This window comes from Dysidea avara, chromosome 4, assembly GCF_963678975.1.
Source record: "Dysidea avara chromosome 4, odDysAvar1.4, whole genome shotgun sequence".
In the NCBI taxonomy this organism is placed as follows: domain Eukaryota; kingdom Metazoa; phylum Porifera; class Demospongiae; order Dictyoceratida; family Dysideidae; genus Dysidea; species Dysidea avara.
In genome coordinates this window covers 7006346-7025940 of record NC_089275.1, presented here as the reverse complement: position 1 = coordinate 7025940, position 19595 = coordinate 7006346, and the positions used below count along the sequence as shown (strand labels likewise).

Here is a 19595-nt window from a genome sequence, read left to right as displayed (position 1 = left end):
CTGTTACTAGTACTTGTACAATTACTTTTGTAATTACACTTAAATGTGTGATTATCTATACTAGAGTGGAACCTCAATTATCCAAACACCAAATCGATGCTCAATTAAAGTATTCAAGTGTATGCTTTATTAGAGTAGTTGAGCAATGCTCTGTATATAAATGTATGGAAGTTCAATTTTACGTAGTATTCGATTATATGAACACGCTTTTCCCCCAATTAGTTTGGATAATTGAGGTTCGTGTTTAACCAAGGGAAAATGGTAGATGGGCTTGGGAGTTTTTATTCAAACAATTGTACAAGAATGTATTTGACTGCATGATCTGAACCATATTTGATGACTGAAAACCATTGTTATTAAGTCAAAATCTTTTTTATGACAGATATAAATTACACCACTAGCACAGTTTTCAGTTCAAGAAGTTTACAATTCAGTCTGTAGTTAGCACTTTTCCAGCAACAGAGATATTCCTTGTCCCCCACCAATACATGCTGATCCTATAGATCTCTTCATATCCCTTCGACGCATCTCATGAACCAAGTGGGCTGTGATACGTGACCCACTTGCAGCAAGAGGATGACCTGGAAAAAAACAATCACTGAGTGATTTTATAAAACCTACCAAGCAAATGGAAAAATGCAATTTGACAGTATACACAGGAATTTGTTCTTCATGTAAGTATAAGAATACTGGTATAACATGGACACCTTTGGCACCAACAAGTATGTGCCAAGCTGTCTTGATTTCTAGCTCATTGTATAAGGGATACAGAGTTTATTTATTTGCTACTGTGTAGGACTTACAGAAGCAGGTTGTGTCCATGAGAACATGTTGACAGGGGTATGAGGGTAATACAAGTCTTTACAAGACCAAGAAAAATTTTTGCTATATAAATATATTTTAACTGTTCAAGTAAATTATTCTAATTAAAGTGGGTTCATCAAGATAAAATACTGTTTTTGTCACTTAAAACATCTATAGAGAAATGTATGATTTGAGAAGTAAGGTACACATAGAACTATATTTTAATAGAATGCACATCTCTCATCAAATGCTCTATAATTCAACAGTCACCATTGGCACTCGTATCATTACTGACTTTCTGCTGTGGGTTACAAATACAGTGGAACCATTGTACCCACTTTTTTTTTGCTGTGATGTAGAGGTGGTTTTCCCCTTTCAGAGGTAAAAGGCAAAGAGCCAGATCTGTTACTAAAATCTTTTGTCCTTATGAGAGGAGGTTTATCCTTTTGTGTTCATATTTTGGAGTTTGTTACAAGAGGTTCCACTCCACTTGCTACACATGTATAACACAATACAGTAATGTACACACATACCTAAAGCAATGGCACCACCATTGACATTAGTCTTCTCCATGTCTAGTCCCAACTCTTTAGCAACTGACAAAGATTGACCAGCAAAAGCTTCATTGACCTGTACAATCATGTCCATGTTATACTGAATACATACCATTGGACTACTTGCCTCGACTAAATCAATCTGGTCAAGGGACAGTCCTTGTTTCTCCAACAGCTGCTTGATCGCAGGGGCAGGACCAATACCCATGATTGAAGGGTCAACACCCACCACTGTGTAATCAACCAGTCTGGCCAATGGGGTGAGGTTGTGTTTGTTTATTGCCTCCTCATTGGCTAAAACTACAGCACCTGCACCGTCACAAATACCCTAAGGAAAAATGTAAGTATAGGTATGTGTGTTGTGCAATAAGTTATATAACATTCATTAACAATATTCTTATTTGTTATCATGTATGCTATGTATGAGGTACTGTAAGCAGTGAACAAAACTGAGTTTTAGTGATTGCTGGTTTTCCACACAAATCACCTACATACTATATACAGCAGAAGCAATCTTAAAGGACTCTCCATATAAAATCCATAAAGGACACTTTCTAAAGCCCATAGTACCTCTGAAAAAGGACCTAATAAAAGTAAAATTTGTTGAAATCAGCTGGTACCAAATGCTAGCAGAAATTTTGTCCATGAAATTTCATACTGAAAGCATCTGTAGAGTTCCCACCGCGTGCAGCATAGCATAATGCAATCATAATTCAATAATATTTCTAAGGACTGAAAAGTAACCGTAAATTGTAATTACATTCCTTGTAAATAGCTACAGTCCCTTATATGTACATGAACATTTTGCATAAAATGTTAACAGAACAGTTAGATGTACAGTAGTGTATATAGCAGAAATGAGCTGCCGTATAGCAGCTTCATACAGCAGGTTCTTGAACACTGCAAGATTACATGAAAGTACTCAAGTCACTCACTGATGCATTCCCAGCAGTCACTACACCATTTTCCTTGAAGACTGGTTTGAGCTGTTGCAGTTTCTCAAACGATGCTTCACGAGGATGTTCATCAGCAACAAATGGCTCCTTCCCTTTCTTACCCTTCACCTCCATTGGTACCAGTTCCTCATTAAAGTAGCCATTTTTGTGAGCTAATGGAAAGTAACCAATTCTAATAGGTCCAAAACATTTCTAGAATGCAGTACTATTAGTAAGACTTTTTACTGATGTAGTTGAGCAAAATTTGTAAAACATGTAACTGTCTGTGTGATAGCTAAACAAAACGTAATTGCACATATTAAAGCACTGGTTCTTATAAACAATTTAAAGGTTGCATATGCTTTCAAAACTGCAGTGTCAATTTTAAATAATTATACAATATGTACTCCTTTAAATTTTTCTATGACAGCTCCATATGCTGAATGGTTTGTTGTTGGTAAGGGAGTGAGGAGTGAGCAATGACAGTATTGAAACACAAATGAGTCAATGAATCATCAACACAGTATACAACACATAATCCTGTTGAATAAACTAATACAATGGTGCTGACCATTTGTCCAGCGTTGTTGACTGGCTAACGCAAAGCGGTCACAGTCCTCCCGAGTGATACCATACTTGTCAGCAAGTTTTTCAGCAGTCAATGCCATCGGTAGTTTACAGTATGAGTCTGTGAGTGATGACCACAACGTGTCCTCCATCTTGAGTGAAAAAATAATACAATAATGCAGTACTACACTGGAGCCTCATCTTAGAGGACTCTCTGAGATAAAAAATGACAATCCAGGTAATTCTGCTCACAATAGTAGGCAATAGCTAAACTGGCTGCTTCACAGTAAAATAAAGTGACCAGTACTCACAATTTTGACAAAACTACTGGAGAGTGTACATATTAAGGTATAGTTGAATCCTACCAAACTGTAGTACAATCTTAAAGCTTTTTATAAATTTATTTATTTGTGTATTCATAGACTCAATAATACGTACTTATGAGGATTAGAAATGGAAGTCAGTGCACGTGGGATCTGTGTTTCGGTTATTTTTGGTACTTCTTACTACAAAGCAGGACAATTCTACAGGATAAATTGTACAGTTGTGGCTACATAGTTAAAATACTCACTGGCAGAAAAGAGTACAATAATTGAGTCAGACCCACATTTGGCAGACATGGTTAGGAAAATGTTTACAGCCAGTAGAAATGCTTTACCATCATTCAGAATTCCTAGCCAGGAATACAGAACACCCTCAACATGTGTGACCTCTTAAAAGGTACATGTACGTACAACCAGTCTAAATTAGAACTTGAAATCTACACACAATGTGTGTATAACCATTCATAGCATATACAGTAGACCCTTCCCTTGTTTATCCGAAATTATTTTATTAGAATATTTTGAGTACAAGTGTATGTTCTATTAGAGTATTTCAACAGAGCTCTGTGTAAAAATGTATGGACTTCAGTTATCCAAACTATTTACTTATCTGAACACTTTTACCGTTGCCTGAGACACATTGGGGTTCAGATAACCGAGGATCTACTATATATACTGTACATGATGTCAAGTCAAGACTTGGGAGGTTTACTGACATGAATGGGAGAAATTGTACAATTGGAAATTATCTCTTAAAGGATGTCTTAACAAATGAATACTGAACTATTTGGTAACATTTTGATTAGTGCAAAGTGTTAGAATTCAGCTACATACATGGCCACTTTCCCTCTGAAATATATGCAAAATTAATGGTGGTTGTAATTTTACATGGCTGAACAGTCCATCTTGTAGAAACATAGCTGGTAACCAACACCACTTCCACTGTAAACACTTGTAATTTACTAGTAAACAAATATCCAAATGGTAAATTTGGTATCCAGATAAAATCTTAACAAACAAATATCCAAACGAATCAAATATTTGCTGTAGGCCTAGTTTACACAAATAAAACTTCAGAAAATGAATTTGACAAATTTGCTAAATAGTCTTGCCCATGCCAATATAGTGATTTACTAATACACACACAACATATACGTAGTGTATAGTGCTGCAATTTAATTACCTTCAGGTCCACTCCCAAGGGGGATCCCCAGCGTGCATTCCTCACAGCATAGGGGGCTTGACTCATACTCTCCGTACCTCCAGTGAGCACTATGTTAGCTTCTCCTAGCTTGATCTCCTACAAATGAAACAGTTGAAAATTACTAAACAACAGCACGTGTGTGTACATACGTACGTATTGGTACATTTATGAACACGGTGAACTATATATATTCAAGCACCAAATATATCAGTGCTAATGATCAAGTAGTAGGCCCCAAACATAAGACCACCTTGTAATTGAAGCCATATTTTTAATCCCACAGGTGATCCTATCAATGAGGTTTTGTTAGCACAACTACATGAAATGTGAGGTGGTCCTATTAGTGGAAGTCAAGAAATATATACCTTAGACATCTTTGAGGGTCTACTTGACAAGGTCACTACAGTGAGGTAGTCTTATTATTAAAGTGGTGACCACAATTATTGACACATAAATTTACATTGATAAATATCAAATCAGTGAAGAAGGGTTTGTACAATATAACCATGAAAACGGATCATACAGTTTGGTAGTACTGTATAATTGTGGTCATGAAGATTGAAAATTATTGACAACACCTTCATGACACCTTTAGTATAGGATGCTCATTTGTCATACGATTATAGCCCCATGCTTCTGGTGCCATTTCTTTCTGAGGTGTGATGTTATAAAAGTTCACTATTGTTGAATTAAAGTCAAATAAGTGCAAGGAATTTTAGGGATCTCACAGGGATCCCTAAAAGGGGGGTCTCGTTACAATAAAAAGTGCTTAAACAAGGTTAGCTTGAAGTACAAATTTAATCGCTACTTTAGCCATACATGTTTGTAAACTTATGAATTTAAAAAGAGATTAGTTAGCTTGCATGAATACTACAATTCCCCCATTGGATGGCTTCTTCAACCCTACAGTACATACATCTGGCTCTACTGTACATCTGTCAGTGCTTGTCAATATTTGATATGTCAGTGAATACCTGTATTACCTGATTAATGCCAAACTAGCAGAAAACTTACAGCAGGAGCTTATGAGCTGCCGAAGGCGGCAAAGGAGCATGAAACTTACACTGCCTGCCAGGTGCTATCACAATCGAAATCAGAAAAGTAAAATCTCGTTATTTGAAGCTGTATACGAAATTGCACGTGACCAGTGACCAATGGCAATGGTAAAGTTGGCTGAGTCTTCCTCGAGGTCTTTCTCTTCTTCAATGGTGATGAACTCATCGTCTCTACTTCGCGGCTGGAGTGCCATTTGCGCATGACGTAAAGCAAACACAGTGACGTAATTTGTATTGCCATGGAACTCAGTTTCATGCTCCTTCACCGCCTTCAGTGGCTCATAAGCTCCTGCTTACAATAATACACTGAAAAGCATAAAAATTGAATGAAGTCAGAAAATTTTGATGATTTGGCATTTTGATGAGTAAAATTTTGGTCAAAATGCCTGCTAAATGTAAAATTTTGATAGGAAATTTTTTGACAACACTGCAATGCAATTCGTCAAATTCATTAAAATTCTCCACCCCTCCAGTAATTAAAACTTTTATACTACTCAGTATTATGTAACACCTCCACATTACAACGTACTGTATACAAGGTGCTTATACACACGTACCCAGGTTGTTGTAGTGTCATACTGTTACATATGTATGTTGTCCAATACCACCAACTGCCCTGTTGGACTGGTATTACCTACTATATACTGTAATTGGGGACTTGGGGTATGGTAAACGTGCAGCATTTCAACAAAGTATAATCCTCAATATCTGTTATCTACATAGTAAATTCTTTTACCAAAGCCAAACTTTTAAAAGTCTAGTTACATACAGCTAATTAATCAGCTAAAAGGTTTCTCCAATTAAGCCATCTTACTGTGTACACATACCTCATGACAAAATATTTTTATCATGTTATTTGCTGAGTTAGACATTTTATCTGACATTTGTTTGAGTAGGATCACTCTGTGTGTGTAGGATTAGGATCCTCTATAGTTACACAATAATTTGTGATATTTTCACTACTCTCTGATCTAGTTCACTTCTTCTTTGATAATACACAAAAAGTGATTGTGATCTGATTCATGATGATGTGACCACAACACAGAGAGAATAAAAAAGGACTTGCTAACAGTCTGAGCAAAACTGCTATCATTAATTGAAAGCCATAATGGAAATACAAAAAGCAGAAGAGTGTGAAAATTGTGTTTTGGCTATTTTTTTATATTCAATTTTCAAACTTCTATATGTATTTTCTTGGTTTTTTAACACTGGATCTAGTACTAGTTATACTCTTTGACCATGGTTGCAAGGCTAGATGCCACATGAAACAGTGCACGGCTACAATAACAAACTCTGTGCCTTTTGGTTCCAAAAAGTGTCTGCTTTTTCCACTTTGCCTTTCTTTATATCTTCAAGTACATGGTCCATACAACAAAACCATAGCGAGACATTCATATTAACAATTTCCTTGAAGGAGAATACATTAACGCCACAGAACATTTAAAGCACATACACTACTGTAAGAGGGAGTAGCTGCACTTAAAAAAACAATAGCATAATGACAACGCCCCTTAAACAATCAAGACAAGCCTTCAAATGGTCAGAAGATGGTGACCACGCTCCTTAATGATTTAGCTGCAATCACCTCTGATTTTTGCTGTAGAAAACTAGACGTGCTCCTACACCTATTGTATAACTCAGTCAAGACAAGCAAAATAAGCAGTCACAGCTACACATGTATATCATTCTCACATGTATATCATTCTCACATCTCCACTTTTGAACCTGAAAACTAAAGAAACAGCACCTCACCAATGGTATCTCATGAAGATGGTCTCTCAGTTTGTTTACAGTGCTAAAGTGACAAATGTGCTATAAGTAGAGCATAGAAAGAACGTGTTTAAGACTATAACATTTTGAGCAAGTTCCGAGTCCATTTCTAGCCCATTCCATGCTTTAATGATCTCAGTATGATGACACACTCCAACATGTAGAATGTCATGTGACCATGAATACTAACTGCTAAACTTTCCCCTACAATTTAAACCTGGGAATCTACTTTCTAACCATTATCAGACTGATATGTAAAATATATTTATGCTCTTCCTGTAATCCAAAATAAGGTAGAATACCTTGCTGCTGTTGATGATCATGAGATAAGGATGAACAAATATAGAAATACTTGTCAACAGTACTGAGCTTATAAAAGGCAGCAGTTAAAATGTGTTGGGTGTAGTTAAAATGCCGTGGTTCTTTCAGCAGCTACCTGTAAAAGAAAGTGCCTCCAGTATTGAAGTGAGGATTTGTAATGATGAAGGTTTTGCTAATGAAAGTGTTATGAAAGAACAGTTACAGCTTTATATACAGTAACCAGCTGGTGGTTACTGAATGCTAACCCATTATACTGTTAGTATGTAGGTTTGTACAGTGTATCTTGCTTAAGAATATCATTTGTTTACTGTTATACAGTTTATTACTGTACACACTGCTTTCAATTTATCATGTACCTATAAATTATCATCTTACAAAGTGAGACGGATCACTGGACTGGATTTATTAGCAGTGCATGAATTTTTTTCCCTTACTTATGGCTGCAAATAATTGAGCTCCTCGGATTTCTTTGGGATGTTGGGTATGTTGAATGAGTAATAAAACAAACATGTCATCTCTCTTAAAGGACCCTCCGAGTAAAGGACACTGTACATTTAACCTCTTGACCTCTCAAGATGCTATTCCACCAGGGATCTGTGAGATGGTAAAGCCTGTTGATATAGAAAGTCAGAAACGTGTACTAAATCTGTCTAGAAACAAAATCCAAGACTAAGGGATCAAAGAAAAAAGTTGTGAAACAGGCAATAGCCAAAAGTGGTGAAAAAAGGAAGTATGCCCAAACCTTCATAATCCCTAATACACTGTACTACTGTACTATATGATGCTCCAGTAAAATTTATCTGATCAGAAATCCAGTTCTAATTTTATTGTGTGCACTAATGAATACTATCGTCAGTTAAAAAAAGGAACCATTGATATATCATCCATGAATCTACACCTCACACCAGTGGAAAACAAAATATTGGGCACAAAAGAGAACAAAGGTCAGCAGTGGCTATAAGATACTTTACAACTACCTGCTAGCTTAAAGAATGGGAGATGGGAGGCAAGAAATATACTCTATGGGCATTGTTCATTTCATATAAAAGCCACAATATCTCTTGATAGTTATTTTTGTTCTTGCAGTCCACTCCACCTTTTGCCCTACAATTCAATCTTATTATAGTTGGTTTTCAAAAAATTTCATGCTTCCTAACCCAATCTTGTAGCCATTATATACACAGCCATTATTAAAAATTTCTTCTCTTTCCATTCTACGACATATTTAACTATACCTATTTCCATTAAAGGGGGGAGCATGCCCCTACTTCCAGCATGGTATGTATGTTGAGTGTGCTTAACAAGAACTTTCTCCAACCATTCGTAATGATATAGTAAAGTATATAGGTATATTTATATTAGTGATGTGCGATATGTGATATATATTGAAATATCGTGATAAAATTTTCTATATCGTGATATTATATAGAATCTTCATATCGTGATATAAGCTTAGGTATAGATTTTAGCTATAATTAGAGAATAATGTACCCAAGATATCATTGCACACTGTACTTTTTTTGATAAAAGAGCTTGCAAATGTTGTGTGCTAGTCATGTACCATGATGTATTGTACTTCTAGTACATCACTGCTACAAGTGTCATCAGTGTAAATACACAAGCTGAGTGATGAGTTTGTATACCGTGATATATATCATATCGTGATATAACGTGTGCTATAATCGTGATAGGAAAATATCCTATATCGCACACCACTAATTTATATTGGTTAAAATCATGAGACTACAGATCACAAAATACTTCACTATAGATCAAATAACACTTCAAAATACATACAAATGCACAGGTATACAACTCCGAGTATGCACACATACAAGGGTTCCCCCCTAACCTAACAGTCAGCCTTTAGAGATCACTTAAACACTGAAGTGAGGGTACTCTGAACTTTGAAAGACCACCACATTAGTGAGTCACTGTGTTATGGTTAAATTTTTATAAATGTGGAAGGTCTATACATCCTTTCCTTTCATACAGTGCTTATTACAACTGACCATATTAAAACTGAAAGTGCACTAATACATTAGTAATAGCCACCCTCTTGGTAAATCATACAGTACGATAGCACTGTATGGTAGGGACGACAAAGATGTGGGCATGGTCTACGAAGATAAATCAAGCCAAAATCATCTTTGCAAACCCTTCACAGCCACTTGACAGTATTGGTCAGGTATAACCCTTCAAAACGACCAGAAGCATTTTCCATTAGGTACTACGAAATTTTAAAAAATATATATTTTCGCGAATTTTCTACTGCCTGCCTGCCTGCCTGCCTGCCTGCCTGCCCGCCCGCCTGCCTGCCTGCCTGCCTGCCTGCCTGCCTGATGCGTTCAGTCAAGCGTAGCGGAAAATTGGCTACAGCTACAGCCTTACTTCTTTGGCGGAAATGCTTCGAATTTCATGGAGATGAAACTTTTAGTATTTTAAATATCCTACAATGTATGCGCTATTGCTTACTGATTTTCCTTTGATCCTTCTTTATCGTGGCCATTGCTCATCAGTAGGGCTTCCATATCAATAGGGCTTCCATAATCATTGTGAATACACGTGTTATCACACCAAACTTTTAGAATACGTTTGTGATTTGACGTTTGGTTTATATAGGACCTATCGTACATCATCGACAAGATACACGCGTAAGACATCTTGTTTAGTATTAGTGTGTTTGTTGTTTAGCAGCTAGGTTTAACTGCTTGCGTTTCTAAATGCATTTCTTTGAGACTAGCACATTCTTCGCTATTACAGTATTAACACTTCTTTATGTATCCTTGCATGTGCTTACTATTGTCTACACAAGTCCACAAAACCATATACATACATGATTGGAATAGTCAAATAACTATCTAAAGCTGTTAACACTATTAAGTGTAAAATGCATATACAAAACTTCTAATTCAATGCATGAATAATAATGTATTAAGTGCATAATCTCATAGAAACCCTGCATATTATGTTTTGTCACAATTCCTTGTCAGTTGTCAGTCACTCCAGCAGCATCGTCCTTATGTGCAACAATTACTTATTGTGTTCCACCATATTCCCACTACAATGATCAATGTGTACTGTATAGCTAACCTACGACAGGTACAAAGAAAGCATAGCTTATTTGGTAATATCATTGTTAACAAAGTTATAGCTAACGAATGTGTAAAAGGTAGAGTAGGGCTTATCACACAGTACGATAGTAACTGTATAGTAGGGACCACAAAGGAGTAGGCGTGGCCCACAAAATAATATCACCCAAACATCAGCCTCAATTTTCCCTTACAACGATGAGGCAGTATTGGTGAGGCAAAACTAAACCCAAACAAGCTTTCAGATCGACCCGAAATGCTTTCAACAAGTTCTTGATTAAAATGCCGTGTAACGGGTTGAACATAGCTGACAACGAAGTGTAATGGTAACTTCACTTTTCACACGATAATTGATATAGCTGGGGCACGCGGTGCCTTTTCAGATGCGGTATGCGTGGGGTCACCAGCTATAATAAAATTATTTATAAAAAAAGTTAACAAACAAGTACACGAAAAAATTTGGAAATGCACAGTAGGGATATAACACGTCTTATTATTTAACTGTATTTTAGTATTGTTCACTACTCCTATGCACTTGTTTCAGTACTTTTTATCAATGTACTGTCGTCCCTACTCTAGTTGAAAATTCCAAATTTTTTCGTGTACTTGTACTATATAAACAAGGAATAGACCAACAGCGTATTCTACCGTCCATTGTAGTATTGTGTACAGGAGAAAGAAACATACTGAAAAAGCAAAACATGGCAAAGGAAGATCATGAATTAGACATGGTGAGTAAATTAGAAGATGCTCAATTAAGTCCAGCAACAGAGAATCAACAAGCAACTAAAGAACCATTAAAAGCAAAATTCACCAACTACTTGCATGACTCAACAACAGAAATAGCAAAAAGTGGTAAGACACTCATAGAGATAATGGTTTCTACTAATACATTTCCTTTTGGAAAGAGATGGAAGCGTCGTTACAACATCCTTTTGATTATTTTTTACCTGTCCAACTTTGTGTATACAACAGTAAAGTTTGCAATCAAACGTCAATATGTTACTTATGATGTGATGTGCATACTAATATCTTCTACTGGTCTCTTCATGAAAACAGTAGTACCAATTGTGTGCTACTGCATTAAATACAGGAGGTATGTTAAGCAATACCAAAGTAAAGACACGCCCCTTCTGCCAATATCTAGTGATCATATAGAGCAGTACATTAACATTGAACAAGGCCACAACATGGAAGGATATCAAAATCAAAACATTTTTGGAAATATCATAAAGAAACATAGAAATATAGTTACTAAGTTTATAATTGGCTTAATTGGAGAAATCCTGATTTACTCGTCCATGATTTGTGCTTTGTACGGTTTTATTGATGACAGAGGATGGACGTTTAATAGAAAATTTGCTGAACTAGACTTTGCATTGTTAATGTACAACATAGTGACAGACATTATCTATACAAAGTTGAATTACATAGGGATGTTGTTGAAAACTGTTATACTTTTGCATAAAAACCAGGATCATAACAACCAGGATCATAACAACCAGGATCATAACAACCAGGATCATAATTCCAATACTGATGATCAGAATGAAAATACCAACCAACGCAAATATATTACCCCATTGTCAGTTGGAATAGTGTATGCTATCATATTGGTAATAATATACTGGGTAACATTAGCCATCATTACAGTTCGGATATACGCTGACAACTCTGCTATAAAAAGGAATGAATCCGGATATTGTGGGAATCAATCAGAGATCGGTAATTACAGATCTTCTTCCTTCACATGTTATATGATATTCTGTGGATTTTTCCTTCCTGTCGCTTCAACAATTCAGTACATATTAAGCAATATGGGCTGGTTTACTCCTTTGTACAAAGCAAAAAGGATTAACAAATCACAACCACCCATAAGCCCAGGTTCTTCAGTTAAAGACCGCTGCAAATATTATTGTTGTGGGTTAATTGTAAAGGAACCACTGGCTTACCTTTTGGCACCATTTCTAATATTGGCATTCATTGGGTTTATGATTGGAGCTGTTTTGCCTGATTATAGTACAGAGGAATGCGAGCTGATGACTTCTGTGAGAACCACAGCAACCTGTCTAGCAGCTGTCTGCATAGTTTTTTTTGTTTTAAGCAACTTTCAAACTATCATAATATCTATAGCAATAGTAGTGAGCTTGCTATTTACATTAGGGATCTTAATACCATTCTACTGCTTCTACACCCTGTACAAATACCACATCAACCGACATTATGAAAAGATTGTGTAGGTATCACCGAGGTAATGCATAAATAGTTGTGTATGTATTGTTGTATGGACTGAACTTGTTGACATACACATGCATAGTAGTTGTATCATGTTAACACACAATAGCTATGTATCTACTAGAGTAATTGTATTGTGTATTAAACATACAGTATATATTGCTTTAGTGTGGGCATTTAAAGGTGCTGCAAAGGGTTTAACTCGCATCTTGATATAGCTATAATACAATGATCAGGGATGTACCCACAGTGGTCGGCACTGACCACCACTCAAAATGAAATAGCCACCACTACCACTCAACAACCACTACCACTCAACAACCACTACAAATTCACCTCTGCCATACACAAGTTAAGGCCCCACACAACATTTCAGGACTCATCTCTGTCTCTTGTAGCCACCACTATTCTAAACCTGGGCACATCTCTGAATGATACGTTATATCATGGGAACACGGTTTTGCTAATGGCTTTGATGCCCAACCAGTTCAAAGATACGGTGCACTTTGACCAAAAGTTCATGTAGGATCTTGCTTTGGCTCATTATATTGACCAACATGTAGCATTACGTTTTTGTGGGATTCATCTTCTTAGTCAAGCTGAGTGTAGTCACAAAATTGCAAGGAGTTGATTGTTAATAAACTATTTTCTATGATGAATGATCACTAAATAATCGTTTGGGTAACACATGAATGTATATACTTCTATGCATCACGTGTTTGCCATTGAGTAGACCACGGAACATGTGCAGCTTCAATTTTGGTGACGGCAGTCAGGTAGGTAGGCAGACCAAACATGGGGTTATGAAGATAAATTCAATATCCAATTGACAGTGAGTGCTATCATGTTTTCATCTCTGGAATTGAACTGAAGCTAGATGCACAAAGACTATTCCATTTCATGATTTTTATCATGTATGATGTTTGTTTCTAATGGTAACATTTTGGACAGTGCTCGTAATTTTAGGGGGAACCCTATTAAACAGTCAGTACTACCTGTTTGATACAGTTTTTTTTTCACTTGATATCCACATACTCTTGCAAAGAAACGCCAAAGATAAAGGATACCTTCTGTGGTAGTTTTGTATGTGTTCTATTATCGTGGTTTTCCAAGTTCTTACAATGCAAAGTGTCATGTGCTAATATTGTTTAATATGCACAGTTCATTAACCACAACTGTAATGTTCTGTGGCTGTTAAGTTGTATACATAGGTATGCGTAAAGTCCTGTGAGTCAGTAGTCATCACTAAAGAACAACTGCACATGCACATGCTTGTAAAGCGCATGATGCTTTGCATTGCAAGGACCTGGAAAACCGCCATTGGATTTTTACAAAAAAAAACATGGGTGTTCCCTGTTATGCCATTGTGGTTCGTGATAGTAATACACAAATACAAATAAGGTAAACACATTACAAAACCACATCCTGTCATGTGACAGCCACTTCAGCACAACACAAATTATACGTGTACGTCAACGTCCTCTTGTAAGATGAAGATGTTGGTAGTATATTACACCATCATAGTAACAGCTTTACTGGATCAAGTTGTTAGTGATGACCCTACAACTTGTACTACTAAGTATGGACTAGAACTAGATCATCCTGGAACCTCATGTGATGATATATATGAGAAGAACCCAGCTAGTCACTACAAGTCTGGATTATATGTAATCAAAACAAACAAGGTACAGCTTGTCTACTGTGATATGAACTTACAGTGTGGTAGTCACAAGGGAGGTTGGATGAGGATTGCTGACCTGGACACTAGTAGAGATAATTGTCCACCAGGATGGAATAAAAATCTCAACCACAATTCTTTATGTACAGGAGGCTCAGCTGCTGGTTGCTATTCTGCACACTTCACAACTGATGGCACAAGTTTTAGTAGAATATGTGGGATGATGAAAGGTTACCAAAAGGGGAGCATGGATGGGTTTTACCCATACGGCTATGCTGCATTCGGTTACAGAGATTATACACCAGAGGTAACTGTATCAACATCACTTGATGGTGTTTATGTTGATGGAGTGTCCATCACATATGGTAACCCTCGCAAGCATATACAGTATGGACTTATGCTGTAGGACTGAGTGAAGATTATGAATATATTCAACAGAAAAACCGATATAACTGTCCTTGTGCCAAATTTCCTGGAACAACTCCTCCTCCATATATCGGCAATGACTACTACTGTGAATCAGGTAACGCTGGGATTCATGATGCCACTACACTCCATTCCAATGACCCATTGTGGGACAGCAAAAAATGTCCCAGTGAAAACAACTGCTGCAACCGGCCGGGAATGCCGTGGTTCTTTCAACAGCTACCTGTAAAAGAGAGTACCTCCAGTATTGAAGTGAGGATTTGCCATGATGAAGCTTTTTCTAATGAAGGAGTTATGATAGAGCAGCTACAGCTTTATATACAGTAACCAGCTAGTGGTACGGTATCTGTGTACCAACTCTTTTTACAGTGCATACATACAGTATATAGGCTATTAGAGTGTTCCATGCTAACGTACATGTATAGGGTATTTTTTATTGTTGTACTAACCTTTGTGAAAATTTTGAGCACTCTTAAAATGACCGCAAAGCCTTGCACATATTACACACTTAGTTTAATAGCAACAAAGCAATAGGCTATTTTGCTGTATTGCATGTGTGTAGTTTGTTATTATGTATACGACAGCATTGCGTATGTTGTTGTCATTTGCTGACGATAATCATACATGCAGTTAATTGTTTTTGTAAGAAAACAGACAAAATGTACCCACGCAGTTTGTGGCTTTCAGTATACATGCGTATTGTATACAATATGAAAACTGCCAGTTTAATTGGTATTTGAAAATTGTACCAAAACTACTATTGACAACTTGTTAAATGGCTTCAACTATACTTCATTATGACAAATATGTGGCATTCTACAACTGCAGAACAGGACATTACAGGTATAGCTGAGTTTGATGATGAATCTCCTTGCAAATGGATCAGGTGGAGGTCACAGGTGAAGAAACATCACCGAACATCAGTCAAAAAACTTCTGCTATTTATGTTATGGCTTCTCTGTAACAGTTAAGATAGCATGGAGTTGCTCAGCTGCTAAACTGCTTGCAAGTTGTACACATGTGATGGTACATATGCAACAGCTATGGAAAATGCATGCATGCAATCAGGCCAAACAGTGGCGGAGGAAGTACTTGATATGAGGGGGGCTGACCAGGGCCAGAAATGAACTGAGGCACTACATTGTCTCTGGTTTGGTAAGGTGAGACCAAAAAAAAAAAAAAGGTCACAGCCAGCTGATAATAGCTGCCTACCTCACCAGCTACATAGTTATAGCTGATAAACTATATAAAAATCCTTACATAGCTAAACACTGCTCCAATACTGGGACTGCTTTATTAGAGTGACTGCTTTATTAGAGTATCTTGATCTTTATCACGGTTTTCAGCCCCACTCCAAGAAGGATAATTTCGGTGTGATATCATTCTGAGGGGAGCCCCCCTTTTTGCTGCCCATGATGCCAAATACTGTCAAGTGCACATGTACACAAGCATGCATGCAAAACAACAGACAGTACTATAGCATTAAAATTTCATAAAGGTATGTATGTACTGTGTTAACACCCAGGTATGTACCCACATATAAACAACTTACTAGACAAATTTTAATAATCACTGGACTGGACTATAAGTACTTGCATCAGAGTTTTTCGTTTAAACTCACTTATGACTGCAAGTAATCTTGCTCTTCAGATTCCTATGGGGTGCGTAGTTGTGCATTTGAACAAGCAATAAAGCAAGCAAACATCCCATGATGTATACTGTATTTCAGTGAATCGGTTAATCCAGCACATACGGGTTTCCTGACTTAAGGCAGCTATACTAATGGAGAATATTGCAAACAAGAATTACAGCTACATCATTGGCCAAAAGTCCAATGTCCACTGGAATTCAGAATTGTGCAGTCTAGCAGGGCCAGTGTTTGTATGGTGTTGCATACAGCCAAAGCAAACCATCATGAAATATATTTGAGGTACAAATTTCAGACAACATTCAAAACAACCAGAGTAACTTCACAGTGCATCAATAAGTACATTATGATTAGCATGCATAATGAATCATGCTGATGGTGAGCAATAAGTCTTGACTGTTAGTTGGCTATTATTGAATGGAGCTCTGGGAAAGAGTATGGAACCTGCAACCACTTTCAAACCATGCCCACATTTGGGGACAATAACTGCTGCTTTCCTGGAGCCCAGGAAGAAATAAATATTCCATCTGCAAGATCACTTACCAGTTATTGCAACTACCTTTCCTAGTACATGAAATAATTTTTCTAAGAAAGTAGTACTTGAGTTATTTGTAATACTTCAACTACTCTTATGCAATAATCACGTGACTAAATGAATCACAGTAAGAGGAATGTCTTTAATTACACTCTTAAGTCCAAAGATGGTCCTACCAATGAGCAATAAAAGTGTGTAACTTCCTCGTTAACTTGACAGCCATAATGCTTACTTACAGCATGTCATCCAGAAAGACCAACCATTTCTGATCAGCAGAATTTGGTATTGATGAGCTGGGAGACCATTGGCTACAAAGTTGTTATTTCAGATCTAGAAAGCACTTCACATAAACTCCAAAGCCATATATAATACTATATGTACTTTTGTTTTGTAAGAGCCCCTGTGTTTCTTGATGAAATTACTGTTTTGCATCCTTAAAAGGAGCAATACAGTATATTTTCTTAAAGTTTACATGAACATCCATCTATGTGGTGTTTGCTAGTTTTGTAAGACAACCATTGAGACTCAAGTGATATTCCAAAGAGTAATGTGCAATTAAAGTAAGCGGCAATATCAGTATAGACTACAACACAAGTTACACAACCATCATAGTTGGTATTCTTACACAGTACTGTACACATATCTGAAAATTAAATGGAGTAGGGATCCAATAAAAAGTAGTGAAAGAAGAGATGAATGATGGTATTGCAGCATATATAACTTGGTGGGAAACGGTACGAAATTTTCCCACCAAGCTATGCTGTAACACCATCATTCATCTCTTGTTCCACTGTTTTTTTTTATTGCTTGAATCCCTATTCCATTTTTCAATTAACTATACTAGCTTTTTTTTGCTATAGCAAGTGTGACTGTTCTATTAGGGTGACTGCTGTATTAGAGTATTTCAAGCATACACCTACCAGGGAGGGGGGGGGGGGGCATGTCTTTCACATTTCATTGCGCTAGCATTATGACTAGACAAATAATAACAAGGGGGTGTGGTCTTCGTGATTGAGTAAATAGATTATGATCCCCAAGCTCAATCATTATTAATTAACCAATGACGTTGTCTCGAATGTATCATGAATTTACAGGTATCTACTGAGTGAAAGAGCTTTAAACAATTTTGTGGCATCTAAAACTGCTGCTCAAGGAAAGTGTTGATACAGAAAATTAATACCCCAATATGGTTTCATTGCGCCAAGAAGATGACCAGCTTGATTGAAGGAATGACGAGGCACACAGAAGGCACACACTCATCAGAATCCAAAAGGCACATCCATTGATGAGTTTGTTATTGTGGTGTATAATGATGCCTTTGCTTGCTTCCTTTGGCCTCTAGCCTTGCAACGGTGGTCAAGCAGGCAGATCAAAATTCAATTTTTTTTTTAAATTCTATATCCAGCTGCCTGAAGTGTTTTCTTGTTTTTAACGCTGTATTTGATATTAGATGGACTAATATACAGTAATATCATTCTGTAAAGGTAATTTTCGTAGCATTAAAGGTGGCATTATAGGCAGCGCGCATCACTTTTGGGGAATCCCCACTACCATACTGTTTGATGCTGTAAGACCTTAAGTTAATTAATGAAAGAATCTATTGCCATGCAACAAATTGACTTTAGAAAAATTGCTTGAGAAATTCCTCCAGTGTTGGTTAAAACTAGTTGGCAATTCATGCCAACACATTAACATGATAGATAAGATTGTATCAGAAACCCAGTTGCAAATAAATTGATGGTAGGCTGTGCAAAAGCAAGGCTGTAATATTTAATGTAGTCTTGTACTAAAGTTACTTACATAGTCAATCAGTTCGCTAGTTAGCTAAGTATATATTTTATACTGAGTCAGATAATTTAGTGAAGCTAAAATCTGATAAGCTAGCCGGCTGGTTGCCTTGGGATTGCTTGGAGGACATGTTTGGACTTGACACAATTCACCAACTACCACTACTGCACATGTGAGCGAGACAATGTTGATTTTGAGCAGTATTGTAAACTACATATTACCAACATTATTATGAATAGACAGTGATATTGAGTTGAGTAGCATCAGGAGCTTATAAAATGCCGAAGGCACAAAGGAGCGTGATACTAGTGGTTTCAACATTTGACTAGTGACATTTTGTGCCTTGCGGCACTTATGAGCTCCTGATAGTATAATTTGGTTAGAGATGTAGTAGTAATTTGAAAATTTTCTAACCCCAGCATTGGCTTACAGCTATGCAAGTTATCCCACAGTTGTAACACTAGGATAATACGTTTATTAGGATGGGACCCTGTGACCATGTTAGCATCGGCAAATCACAGAGGAAATTATATTATCACAAATATTTTTACTCTACTATATATGTAGCATTAAAGGAGGAACATAACACACAAGCAACATTTCTCCAAGCTAAATATCTCTTGGTTCGGTTTGCCAAACCAATTTCTTGTCAAAATTATG

General features: G+C 36.8%; 2 protein-coding genes across 6 annotated transcripts in view; one reads left to right on the top strand and one right to left on the bottom strand.

Moving 5' to 3' along the window:
* Positions 1–332: 332 nt before the first annotated feature.
* The window catches only part of LOC136254037 (3-ketoacyl-CoA thiolase, mitochondrial-like), a 20015-nt gene continuing 752 nt past the window's right edge, over positions 333–19595 (bottom strand). Inside the window, exons 3-8 of the mRNA XM_066046691.1 lie at positions 4367–4483; positions 2865–3012; positions 2294–2466; positions 1486–1686; positions 1338–1434; positions 333–581 (exon numbers count right to left, since the gene is read on the bottom strand). Of these exons, the coding sequence (XP_065902763.1) occupies positions 442–581; positions 1338–1434; positions 1486–1686; positions 2294–2466; positions 2865–3012; positions 4367–4483 (876 nt within the window). The 3' untranslated portion in view covers positions 333–441. The remainder of the gene's footprint in view (positions 582–1337; positions 1435–1485; positions 1687–2293; positions 2467–2864; positions 3013–4366; positions 4484–19595) is intronic.
* LOC136254036 (uncharacterized) lies at positions 7138–15727 on the top strand. 5 transcript variants are annotated; one of them, XM_066046688.1, is made up of 4 exons: positions 7138–7677; positions 8060–8137; positions 8188–8477; positions 11286–15727. In XM_066046688.1, the coding sequence occupies exons 3-4, from the start codon at positions 8420–8422 to the stop codon at positions 12863–12865; spliced, it is 1638 nt and encodes a 545-aa protein (XP_065902760.1). In that variant the 5' UTR covers positions 7138–7677; positions 8060–8137; positions 8188–8419; the 3' UTR covers positions 12866–15727. The 5 variants fall into 5 exon arrangements, with proteins under 5 accessions (XP_065902760.1, XP_065902759.1, XP_065902762.1 ...); XM_066046687.1 differs by having other exon boundaries at positions 7138–8014; XM_066046690.1 differs by lacking the exon at positions 8188–8477.